Raw genomic sequence first — 13,898 nt, forward strand, 5'->3', positions numbered from 1 at the left:
TGAAAGCATAAACACATGCACCATCCAAACTATGATGCAAATATCAATACTATTATCATGTACAGCAATATAAATGGATCTGAACTTTTAATCTTCCTCAGCAAACGACTTATATGGAAGTGCATAACTAAGGATTGGAAATCTTTCAATAGGGAATATTATCAGCTTGGACAAAAAAGAAATTCATGTCTTCTTTCCAACTTATCTTGCATGTATTAGAGGAGGCAGAATGCATTCATTCTGTTCAACTTATATCTGCAATTGTCCAGATTCCATTCAATAAATAGTACAAAAAATATATTTCATTAAGGCATAACAAAGGAGGAAAGAAGAATAAAGGGAAGGAAAGTGAAAGCAAAATCCCAGAGGATATTAATGTCAAACTGCCAGCAAAAAAACAATTTAATGTTGAATATAACCTTATTCTGGTGAGGTTTGCAATCCTGAACTTCTTTTGCTGGCATTAGCCAATTTATTTCCTACAGCCCAGATGATCATAAATTTAAGATGAGATCAACTTCTGTCTGTGTACATGTTTAGGATTCTTGTTTTCATTTGGTTGTATATCACTGTTACATTCCTTTTTATTTTCATTAATTATTTTTTCTTTAAGTAAACTTACTCTTTATATCCCAATTAAAACTGATCTAATACAGAATGTGCATATTGCCTCACACAATTTCTTCCACATGTATTTTTGACATTTTAATTCACATTATATCTTTAAAGAGACTAGGTAAATAGAATGCATTAATATTGAAGACTTTCAAAAAAATTAAGGATTAAGTATTTTGTCTCAATTTTAAGAATAAAATATATGAATGTAATAGATTATAAAATTAATTACAGCAAGTACAAATATGTTTTCTCCTTTTACAAATAAACTCCTTTAATCAAATCATTTGGTATTATGTCAACAAATAAATACAGAAAAATCGAAATTTATTCATAAATGATTACGAGAAAATGTACAGATCACATAGATTGCCTTTTAACTTCTTAAGAATAATAACTAAATTAGTTCCAATTTTTGCTCCTTCATAATTTGCTCCATCGGAGTATAATTTCTTCCTTCGAGTACATTCTAGTCTTTAGAATATAAGATTCATTTACCTGCCATCTCATGTAAACCTATATTGTGCTGACTAGTAGTAAAAGGCCAGAAACTTAAAAGCCATCCATTTGTTTTGTTTGAGTAAAGAAATTTAGTAAAGAAACAAAAAGAATTCACATCTGAGTAACACATACAGTTTCCAATGAGAACCCTTCATTAACCCTCAGTAACGGGTATCAGAAATCTCTCTGCATCATAAACTCTGGTGATTTTGGCAACATCCAGCGGCTGGCTGCGGGAGTCCACTACATGTAGTGGAACCTCCTGCCTACGCGTGTAGCTACCCCGTAGACCACACACGTTTGTTATGATGGGTATACACATGACCCATCAGTAAGGGTTAAACAAAAATTTCTCTTTTTCTGTTTCTTGAAACCCAACTAAGAAAAATATATATTTGGAAGAACATACTGACTTTTTCACACATTTACAAGTCTGTATGATGAATGCTAATTACACCTCCTCTAATGACATGACTACTGCAAGCTTATTGAAATCTTACTGGTTCTGATACCCTCATAAACCAGGCACTAAAACTGTAGCAGATATTTCACTGTTCTTAGCTTATAGTTCCTTATAAATATTCCAATCTTTTGCCTATATTACTTTTTAATAAGTATTCTTTTCATTCTAACAGATATACAATGGCAAAATGATTTATATAACTTTTTCTTTACAGCATCCTTTCTAACATACGAAAATCATCAATCCTTTTTACAACACTTCAAAACTTGTATAGAATATCTGATGCCTAAAAATGCCATTATTATAAGCTGTCATCACTTAAACTCTCCATGTTTGGTAATTGCTGTGGTTTCTAGTATGAGTGATTCCTGGGATGATTCTGCTGGAGCCAAAGAGCTAGCTTCACTGCCTGCAAAGGAAGAGCAAACATGTTAAATGTTTTCCCAGAATTTTAAACTCCAGTTAATGCAAGAGAAGTGTCATCTATACAATTATTTGGAAATGAATAATGTTAATAGCATATCATTAAATACTTCTGATATTGGCAACCATTTTTTTCTCCCAGGTATGTTCTCAATCACATCTCAATTCAAGCCACAATATGAAAAAAAAAACAATAAAAATGCTAATTGCCAGTCTTATGAATAACATGGAATACTTAAAAGTATTTAACAAAAATTTCTGTCACCATCATCACTTTCTGATGTTTTATCCCTATGATAACGGTCTAATGCACATTTAAATCTCAACATAGTCTTGATGTAGTTATTTACTTCTATACTGTCCACAATTTTTTGTCAATGACCTTAACTAGATCTTGTTATATGATAGAAAAAAAAGAATACACCACCTGTGAGCAAGAACTGCATATAAATAACATATATATAATTGAGTAATTTATTCTGACATCTTGAGGTAAGTATACTACTGCCACAGAAAGCAATGCTTAATTTCTTTTGACCAATAGTGCTGGATAAACTACTATCTCTATCATTTTCTTTTGTGAAATTTGTTTGCACATAGATTTCTCCACAAGTGCTCAGCCACCAAGGAGCCAATTTAACCCGTTCTCGCCGGGTCACGTGTATACACGTGAAAAAAACGGGTCTCTCGGCAGGGTAAGCGGGCACGTGCGGCGACGCGCCAGAGCGAGTGGAGCGGGACGTTCGGCTTCTCGCAGCAGACTCCCGCGCCCACTGTCGGGCCGTTGCCAGATATCACTGGATTTTAACTACTCTCAGTGAATTATTCAGACCGGCGTTAAAGGGTTAACAAGCCTACATGTCCTCACCTGATTTCCCCTTTCCTTAATTTTTTTGGAAAAATATTCTTTTAAGCTTATTAATATTCTATGATATCATTATTGTTGACATTGAGATTATATCATAATGTTATTAACAATACTAATAGCAAAAAATTAGTAATAAATCAATTAATAATAGATTAATTAACCCTATGCCAACAGGTATCAGAAATCTGAGTATCATAAACTCTGGTGATTTCTAGCAATGTCCAGACACTGGGCGTGGGAGTCCGCTACATGTAACGGAACTTCCTGCTCTATGCGCTCTGGCACATCACCACGTGTGCAGCCATATTCCAAGGGGTATGTTATGACACTTGTACACATCGGAAACAGGTAAAAGAAAAGAAAAGAAAAAGAAAAAGCAAAGAAAAAGAAAAGGAAAAAGAAGAAAAGAAAAGAAAAAAAAAGAAAAGAAAAGAAAAAGAAACAAAAATATATATGTATAATGATAATGATAATAATAATAATAATAATAATAATAATAATAATAATAATAATAATAATAATAATAATAAATAATAAAAATAAAAACAACAATAATAATAATAATCTTTCCAAACTCCAGGAAAAGGGTAAACAGGTGAGCTACACAAGACTAATAATTGACCCCCTTAAGTACTTTTGGAGCCATCTTTCTGTAAAGACAATCAATAAACAAGAAAACACAATGGACATGGCATGTATTCTTGCCATCCTTTCATCAAAGGATTAAATTTCTCATATTTTTCTTGATCACTAGTCAAGATCACATCATTTGACTAAAAAATTATGACAAGTAAAACAACCGACGCAAAAGCATGCCCTTTAATGAAAAGGGTAATCCCATATATATTAATGGCAATGTTTGCAGTTATGAACCCATGCCACCTAAGTCAAAGAGTTGGGCAATGTACGGGGCCATTCTGCACCAGCAGTTATTAGTGAGGTCGGACAATGTTAGTTCTGTTATTTCAGTTACTGTATGAAGTGCATTCCTCTTTCTGATGGCTATATTTACGAGTGTATGATAAATGACTTTTCAGACAAACTTGGATTGTTGAATTCCAGCATGCTTCTGCACTTTTTAATCCATCTTGAAGCAACATAAAGCATCAACACACCTCTGACACCTACCCAAAGACATGACCATCTACTTAGTATTGATATCTGGGTATAATGAGTTAACCACCATATCCACTGGCATATTCCTGCTGGGAAACTGCTATACACAACCTGGTGACTTTGGTGTTTTAGCCCAGCTCTCAGGTTATATTTGGGTAAGAACTTTAAAATTACTATGACATGTATAGAAAAAAAAAATATACATATCTCTATTTGTAAATACAAATCTCATACAACAGCCAAATCTAGCAATGAATGAACCTTCAACATAAAATACCATTAAAATTTACAATAAGAACAATATAGTTAGCGTCAAAAATGTGTTTTCCCCAAAACACCAGATTCTGTTAACTTTTCAGTTCTTAAAGGCCTGTAAGAGTCTCTAAAATTTGTAAGATGGAACTGGATGTTTCTTTTGTTAATATAAATGACTCCTCATATCTATAATGAAACTTAGTGTCTTTCTAGTCTTATAGAAAGGATGTCACAATCAAAGAAAAGAACAATGCCTTTTGATCTCTTCCCTATAATGACTTCTATTACACTTCCTTCCCTTTTCACATCAGGATATTCAGTGTAGAAATAATAAAGCAGGTAATTTTTTCTGTTTGACTCCATTCCCCTCCTTCACACCCTGACTCTATTCCTCTTCCTCCTGCAGTCATCTCCTCCCCTTAATCAATCCACTAATATCTAATTCTCTTATAAGTTAGAAGAAAACAACAATAGATACAGACTTAGGAACCCACCATTATCATGTGGGTTATTATTGGTGGTGTCCTCATCGTCCACAGGGAAACGGTTATGGCTGGGTCGATGGCTTCCTTGAACTGATTATTGGCACCTTTGGGATCAAGGTCCATGGCCCATGAGAAATTCATTAATGCGAGGTGGGTCTGGCCAATTTTTTTGTGCACCTGTGGGGGTATGTTGCCTTAGTAAGATGGCAAAAGAGGATATATCGAACAAGTCTACAAGCACAAAAATGACAATGAATTTTTGTTTCAATGTAAATACATAATGCTAATAATAATCATAAATAGTATAATCAAACTTTACCAGGATGATATTCCTACATAAAACACTTCACTCACATGGTCTCTGAATAACAGTGTGAAATGCAAATATCTAACATTAATATCCAAAAGCCCAATTATTCCCTCCTTTTTTCTACAGAACTTTAATCTACTTCTTGGACCATTTCTGCTACCTAATACTACTATGAAACTTCCTTCTTACCTTCCCTAGCAGGAAATAGACATTAGACTCTTTAGGAACTATCTCCTTAAGCTGATTTAGCTCTGCGAGGGCTTCTTGATGGTGATCTGTTGCGTGCAAGATAGATGCTCTGTGATATTTACAAAGTGGATGTGCGGGGTTCTACAGCTAGTGCACGGTTCAGCGTCGCAAGTGCTGCACTACTCTTCTGAAGGGCATGCTCCACCTAGGGAAAGGGAAAGAGAAACATCTTAATCTTTTATGCTCTTCAGTCATTCTGAATGCTAGTCAGCTTACTGGCTTCCCTGCATCACATAGTACAATCAATATTTTTCATTCTTGGTGCTCATGAATGCAAGAAAAAAAGTTCTATAAATACATCAGTGATGGAGGAGGAGGAAGGAGGAGGAATAAGAATAAGAACAAGAAAAGAAAGCAAAGAAGGATGACAATAAGAGGAAGAAAAAGCAAAGAAGGATGAAGATGAGGAGGAAGAGAAGGAAAAAGACGAGATGGGGAGGAGGACAAGGGAAAAAGGAGGAGGAGGAGATGAAAGAGAAAGGAAAAGGAGACAGAGGAAGAGGATGATAATAAGAGGATGAGGAAATACAAAGAAAAAGAAGAGAATGAGGATGATAAAGAAGAGGAGGGGGAGGATGAAAAGGCTGATTCTAAAAGAGAAAAACAAATAGGGAAAAGTTACTTTCCACAGCCACATGGCACATGAGAACAGAACTGTGCGGGTGAATACCAAGTGCTTTCTTGAAATGAGACTCTGCTTGAGCAAACCTTTCTTGCTTGAACAATACTAAACCAATACCATACCTATGGATTAAGAAATAAGAACATTAAAATTTGTGCATTAAAATGTATCATCAAACCCTCATAGACTTCATGATCCTTATAAAATAATCCTAAAGTCAATCTTAAAATGCAGGCAACATAATAACTGTGACAAACTCACCATGCATTGTAGTGCGTGGATCTATTCTGACAGCACTTCTGTAGCAACTCAAAGCCTTGTCCAACTCTTCTGTTGCTATGTGCTCATGGCCCAACAAAGTGTAGGCATATGCAAAGTTTGGATCAACCTAAGAGGGAATAAAAAATGGAGATCTTAATGCAATCATTAAAAAAACATTGAGGAGAAATAGCTCCTCTTTTAGCCCTATTACCTAATATATTGCTTATGGTACAAGACAAAAGCACAGAGATCATCTGACTTCCCCCTAATCAGCTGACTCTTACTTGCACCCTGATGCTGTTTTGTATGGTGCCACTGCCACTGCCACTGACTTGAACTACTAGCATGACAAATCTGAGACTCATATGTTACACTACTGGTTCCATGTCAGATCAAATATATATCAATCATGTGTGCATCACAGGATCTATTGTACATAAAGATTAGGAAGAGCTTGCTGACCATCATAATGTTCTAATTCCCTTGGATATAAATAAAATAACATAAGACACTTATTTCTATGTAATTCTGATATTCAAGTAATAAGTAAATACAACTGCTAACACAAGGTAAACTGCAATAATGGAAAAGGAAAAGTCATTGTATCTGAAACTAATACAAAATGGGAAATACTACACCCAAAAAAATAATATCCATATATTTAGTCTAGCTTTCATTCATTCTTCAAGAGATGCTATAGGAACACTTAAAACTTGAATTTGAACACACTCTTTAAAGGTCAAATATCAATATGGATAGAAAGCTATTGGATAAAAATTAGTTTGTCTCCTTTGACAGAAACTGAGACTAAACTTCTACCAAAATATAAAATTAAAGGAATACAGAAATAGCAACAAAAACAAAAGTTACTGTTCACTAAATCCAAATCAATTTGCTTTAATCCATTCACAGCAGAACTACTCACATCATAAACTATTTCCAGTTTTGCTATGATGACAGTTGATGAGCTTGGCTGTGAGCTGGATAATTGTCCAGGCAGAGAACAATTTGTACTAATATACCCAGCCTCCCAAAACTTCACTAAATAGTTCACTTATCATGAATGTGGGTTAATTGTAACTGCTCACCTGAATGGCTCTTGAGAAAAACCTAATTGCAGCTTCATGCTCCTTCTGGAGAGAGAAGCAGTTCCCAGTCGTACACCAGGCTTGGGGACATTCCCGGTCTTCCTCTATCAGATCCTTTTAAGAATTACGATGGATAATTTTACACTCTTCTTATTAAAATTCTTGATATGAAGAAAAATACTCTCTAAAAAGAGATAGAAGACACATACAGATACATCACAATAATAAAAATTTTACCTGAGCAAGTGCTGATAGCTGAACTTCTTTCTGCAAGTGCCATAGCGCTGTACTATAATATTCCATAATATCCAGTCGGTGTGGTTCTCTTTCTCTAACTTCACTGAAATATCTGCAATACACAAAAAAATATACATTTAAAAAAATCAGTTTTTTCTTTTCAGTCTCTTAACCCATTCGCCCCGTTTGGCATCTATTCTTGCCATGCTCTCAATGGACGCCAACATGTTTGGCATGTAATCTTGCCATGGCATCTATGGGCCCCGTAACTTTTGGGCACGTATTTTTGCCTTGATGACTGACCATAGACTGACAGTTTATTATTTTTTTCAACCTAATACTTGGCTCTGTTACTAGTCTTATTTGACTGGTTGATAATTATGTGACGTATGTAATTTATGACATATGTAATTGTTGTAATTATTTATGACTTGTAACCATGTGATTTGTTCACACTAGATTGCATGATTATGATGTACCTTGACCTGACTGGCTGGAAACTAGTAATTGCTTTGATTGGTGCATCAGGTCACATGGCATGATCTGATTGGTTAGTCATGTGAATAAAAGGTCAGTCAAAGGCTCATTCCAGCAGAACGATCGCAGCCATGGAAGGTATGAAGGTATATTCTCTCTTACAAGTCTTGTACTAAAGAAAAAAAAAACTAAACTTACACAGTGTGACATCACATATCAATACAAAGCTATTTTTGAACATCAAAGTGAAGCTACATTCACTTTTGCTTTTCTTCCTTTTCTGTTGAATGAAATGATAAAAAACATTATATGGACAATGCACTACTTCTGAGTATCAAAATGATATTTGGCTTGCTGCTCTGCTTCATTTGAAAGTTTGAAAAAAAAAACGGCTAAGTCCATACTTTTACATCTCGTGCAAAAACAACACTAACTTTTAGCATCAAAGTGTTGATGTCATCTGATAGTATAGAGAACTTGGAAGCGATTCAGTATATCTCCTCAATACAAAGGCGAATAGATGCCTAGAAAAAACTATGAGAAAAGTACAGTTTCTACCTACCCTTATAAAAAAACCCAACTTTCATAATAAATCTATGGATAGATTCCTGCAAAAATTATATGATGGTCTTTGCGCCGCCGCGCCGCTCCAGAAAAAATCCCGTTGCGGCGGCCCACCGGCTGGCAACTATTACCGTGAGCGGGGTTGAGCGACGAGCGAAAAATTCCGGGGCGAATGGGTTAAGTCATAGTTCATCAAAAGAAAGAAATAAATAAGAAAACATACAAGAATATATACTACTAATCTTTCAGACTTGTATACATAAATAAACAAATTAATACAGCACTATTTCTTAACTTAATAACAAAAGGTTTTCCATGTCAGTCATCTGAGCAAACCGGGGGTCAATTGAAAAATTAACATATTTACCCAGTTTTCTACACTTTTGGTTGTGGTATTTTTTTATACCTTTTTATAAAGCAAAAAATTCTTTTGAGGGCTGTTACTACTCAATGACTAAATGAGGCATGGGTGATTGCCATCCAACATTGGAGCTTGGCTTGTCACAACATCCTTGTGGGTTAATATGCTTATTTTTTCAGCAAATATCTATCTAACATGGACAATTAAGCAAATATTTCTGTGAGACAGCAATGTCTTATAAGCCTAGACATGATTGTGTTCATACTTACTTTACTGCCTGTTGATAATTGTTCATTTCAAAGTGTGCCTTGCCAATGTGTGACAAGACCCCGCCAGTGCGGTAGTGTTGCGTGGGGAGAGCAGTAAGTAGCTCTATAGCACGGGCACAGTTGTATTGTGCTAACTGTTGATAAGCTGCACCCATATCCCGAAGAAGTGCCATCAAGCCCTCTGTTTTAAATAGAATTTAATCAGATAAAATGTAATCAACATTACTTTTAATACTGGCACAAAAGCAATAATCTTAGATCATACTATTCATCACTTATAAACAATCATTATCAATTGATATATACAAATTTGCATCCCTAAATTCCTGCTTTACAAAATCAATAAACATTAATAACACTACTTTAGCATTCATCACAGCATATTTCAAACATACCAGCAGACTGTTTCTGTATTGCGTGTGCTTGTTGTGGCGAGATTCTGTGGAGTGGTTGGCTTCTCCAAAAGTGGTTTGTCTGACGGCGAAAATGATGTCTGGTTCTCGCTCTTGTTCTTCTCATTTAACTCTGACAAGCTGGACTGACTTTTGGAGGATCTAGTTTTTGCTTTCCTAGCAGGAGACTTTGGTGCTACAAAGCGGCTTTTGTTGTTTTCCTGAAAACATAATGAAGCTTTTGTCAAACTGCACATAAGATCTTAATCTTGTCATTTCATGGGTCACTTATATTGGGCCCTTTTCCCTACTACTTTTGACTAACTGATTGCAATCTCATGATACGAAAAATGCTAATACTGGTGTTACTATAAAGATACACCTGAAATATTAATGACTGATCAGCTCCCGGGGAGATGAACATTATATAAACATCATTACTTGATAGTTATAAATACAATGTAACACAATTCTCTCTCTCCTAGTCTCTCACTGCTGAAAGGCTTATCACATGAGCAAATTATCATATACTTCCTACAATATTCAACATAGTCTTAATGAGCATCAAGTATTTCCAATAACACTAATGTGTGTTGATTAATCTCCATGTAAACACTGAGAATGGCTATTGCAGTATTTCTTGCCTCTGCTCAAGAGAGAAGGAAGAAGGCTTCAAAGAGTGGACTTGAAGATGGCTTGTATGGAGAGAGCAAGCAAAAGTGAGTGAATTATTACATGAGTGAGCATTTTTCTTTTATTTCTGTGAGAGAATTAAAAGATGAGTCAAGTCATGATGGGGTGTAAACAGTAAAGCACTGACATTATTTTCATATAACAATCTTTAATGATAATTCATGGACTTGCTCCATCAAATTTCAGATTTCTAAATATAAGTCAGTCCTTACTATAGACTACCCACTTCAACAGAAATTACTTAGACACATCTCTCCTTATCTGGAATCCAGGGAATGTCAATCTCCCAAACATTAACTGGACAACCATTTCCCCTCCTGACTCCTGGATCAGATACGGACATCCTTAACCCAGTCATCCCCCCACAGAAAGCATGCAACAGCAACATAACATCCTCATTGTCATCAACACTATTCGCTCTCAGACTCTACTCATACACCCACACTCCATCACTCCTACAGAGCCCAGACAGAATTAAAAACACAGAATGATACTGCTCCACTCCACTATGTACAATAAGCAATCAAATAGATCTTGACAAATTAAACACCCAATATTTTCTTTTCTTTTCTGAACTTTCATTCAGGACTTGTCTCAAAACAATTTTTTTTATAGGGACTATCTACAGTAATTACGAATACTTCAACTGTCCCTGAACAAAATTCCAAGAAAAAATGACATGCAAGTATAGTATACAAATATAATGCAAGTATAGTATACAAATATAACACCAGATAACATTTACAAAAACATTTAGAAGGCAGGACAATAACATCTCATTAAATATCATGTACACAATAGAGACAGCAGAAAATGCAAAAGTTTGTACCATCACTGCACTGCACTGACCCACAAAGGCCAGATAATTAGCCAACAACTCTTTTTTTATGTAATAAAATTGTGTGATACACAACACGCCACACAATCCCACAAAGTCCTTTATAATACACTGCTCAACTGGCTCACAGCTTTCCTTCCCAATACCAACCCCTGTTCTTCTCTATGATGATTCATTCAACTCTTGTGTGGCCTGTTTTTTTTTTTTCTAGTGTACATCACTGATATTCTATTGATTACTAGTCTTTACAACTCTTTGCATTCAAGAGCCTCATTATGTCCAAGTGATTGCAGATATTAAAAATAACCTCAACACCCCTGCCAACCATAATACTCAGATATCTTGGTATACACTAGACAAACACGAATTTAACACCTAAACAATGTGGAGAGGTGAGCTATTACATACTAGGTGCCTAAGGAAGTATGTAAATGGCTGTACTGAACACAACTAAAAATAACAAATATACAACTCTAACACAGACTCTTATTAGAACTAATTCTTTCCACAATTTACATAATAAAATTACTAATGACTTTTCCATAACATTATAAATAGTAACAAAGAAGACACTTCCAAACATCAGACACTTGAATACCAAAGAACACGCACAATGTAGTATCACATAGCTAAATGCTTACCTAATATGCATAATACAAGTCTCCTTAGCAACATGTTCTTAATCCGATAATCCAATGTTCTACCATTTTTCAAACAAATTCAACTTTCACTTAATAAAATATGATAAAAAATAAAAAACACCTAAAAGAATCAAATAAATCCTTCATTTCAACCAAACAATGATGGGCATCTCACAGATGAGAGAGCAAGAGCATGGGCAGTAGAAAGCCATCTTATTCGAGAGACAACTGTGTTCTCAGCTTACACTCTTACTTGGTTGCCTGCTGCGTGTTCTGTGTGTGCAGCAGTCAGTCATTACTATACCTATCACCCGAGAATGTTTTTCACCCAGGCCAGCAAATCAGAAAGATAAGGCACCCTAATACATTTAATATTTCCCACAAGAAACACCCAAGCTTACCTTAACAGAATTACTGTTGCCAAAGAGTCTAGATGATCTGCGAACATTGGGGTTTGGCTGCCCAGTTGGGGGGCTTTGGAAGTTGCTATTATTCCCAGCTGGTGCAAACACTGCAGGCTTGTTTAAAACAAGGGGAGAGTCTTTTGTTGTTCTACATAATATCTGAAATTGTAAGGTCAATATATGATCAAAAGAAAGAAAACTCATTTCCACTTGACCTGGGCACAAAATGGATGATAAAAAATATATATCAGCAGAGACCCCCAAAACAGAACAAGAAAGCATATTAACTTCTGAAAAACAAATAAATTGGCACATTACAGAACATCTTCACAACCTTTTAAGAATAATGCAAATCAAAAACTGAATTGTACTCAAAATGGAGTTTGAAGAACTTTTCTCCTCAGGTCTGTTTAAAAACTATTTTAAGCTAAAACAGAAGACTTACCCTTTTACTTATTGGTGGAGGAACTTTGGTGTTTGGTTCAGTGTCTAGCTGGGAAAGGGTGAGTGGTGAAGGCGTAAGGAAGGCCACAGAACTGTTTAGAGGTGACTGCTCATTGTCACCAACAGGGCTGGTAACATCCAGAGGTAGTACCCCAAAGCTGGGGGTCATGGGGCTCACCGACCACGGTCCTCCCAACATGCTCTTAATTCTCACAAACTTTTTCTTTTTGGGGGCCTGAAAGACTCCATCACCAGTGTCCCCACCACCTCTATCCTGCACAGGTGTGACCATTACAGCCACAGGAGTATTCTGAGACGAGATGGGTACTGGAGTACTCATATTACTTAGGCTCTGTACTGGTGTATTAATAATGGGTAATAAATTATTGGGAGTGTTCTGAACAGGAGTTGGAATGTGAGTCTGCTGAACACCATCAGAGGGGGTATTCACTGATACACTATTTAACATATTATTGGTGACTCCTGAGTCCGAGTTGACACTGACATTGTTTGCAGGATTGGCACTATTAACTAAAGTTAGCACCGTGTTACCATGACAATTTGAAAAAGTTTCTAACAAGTCCAACCTGAAAACTTTTGAGGGATCAATTTTGTCCCCCTGATCACAGAGTGCAACAAATGACTGCCATAAAAATGGATTGAGCTTCAATGATCTCTTGAAAGCATCTGCTGCTCTTAACAGTCTTTCTGTTCTAGCGCATATGAGTCCCAAGAGCTGCAAGGCAAAGCATGCTAGATCTCCATACTCATTTGCTAATTCATCCACAGTCTTGGGATGAAGAACACTCCCCCCCGTCAGGACTGTCTCTGCCTCCTCCAACCTGCCAGACAAAAATCAAAATGTAATCCACTGGTTCTTAGTAACATCACTTTTAGTTCTAGTTCTTGCCACTTGCCACTGAAGAGTTGATTTCAACATCAAGTACTTAAACTGCACAGGAAGATTCAAAACTTAACAGATACTTTGTTATCTCAACAATGATTCCTCATAACTGGCTGCATGGTCAACAACTATCACATATTTATTAACTTCTCACAAATTTAGTCCCATATAATTAGTAATTCCTCATTCCAGAGATCACAAAACCTTGGCACAATGAAGGACACATAAGGATATTAGAAAGCATAGAGTATATATAAGTAATTCACTCTCAATAACTGAGAAGATGATTCTCACACTTGCCCAAATAACTTACTTCCCAAGATCATAGCAACATCTGGCCATAAGAAACCTGAGCTGCGGTGTGCGTGTGCCATGAGTGTGGAGGACAGAGTATGCTCTACGGGCTTCCTGACCGGTA

At 36.0% G+C, this 13,898-nt stretch overlaps 1 protein-coding gene across 1 annotated transcript; it reads right to left on the reverse strand.

Moving 5' to 3' along the window:
* Nucleotides 1–1,471: 1,471 nt before the first annotated feature.
* On the reverse strand, nucleotides 1,472–13,875 carry LOC119598736 (cell division cycle protein 27 homolog). The gene is given in 15 exon segments (XM_037948520.1): nucleotides 1,472–1,988; nucleotides 4,724–4,903; nucleotides 5,226–5,351; nucleotides 5,353–5,430; nucleotides 5,912–6,029; nucleotides 6,169–6,184; nucleotides 6,187–6,295; nucleotides 7,257–7,370; nucleotides 7,494–7,605; nucleotides 9,165–9,345; nucleotides 9,560–9,593; nucleotides 9,595–9,777; nucleotides 12,130–12,291; nucleotides 12,578–13,418; nucleotides 13,794–13,875. Coding segments are annotated over 14 exon segments (2,283 nt in total). The 5' UTR covers nucleotides 13,823–13,875; the 3' UTR covers nucleotides 1,472–1,988.
* Nucleotides 13,876–13,898: the final 23 nt, after the last annotated feature.

The sequence above is a fragment of the Penaeus monodon genome, chromosome 41 (genome assembly GCF_015228065.2).
Source record: "Penaeus monodon isolate SGIC_2016 chromosome 41, NSTDA_Pmon_1, whole genome shotgun sequence".
Classification (NCBI taxonomy): Eukaryota; Metazoa; Arthropoda; class Malacostraca; order Decapoda; family Penaeidae; genus Penaeus; species Penaeus monodon.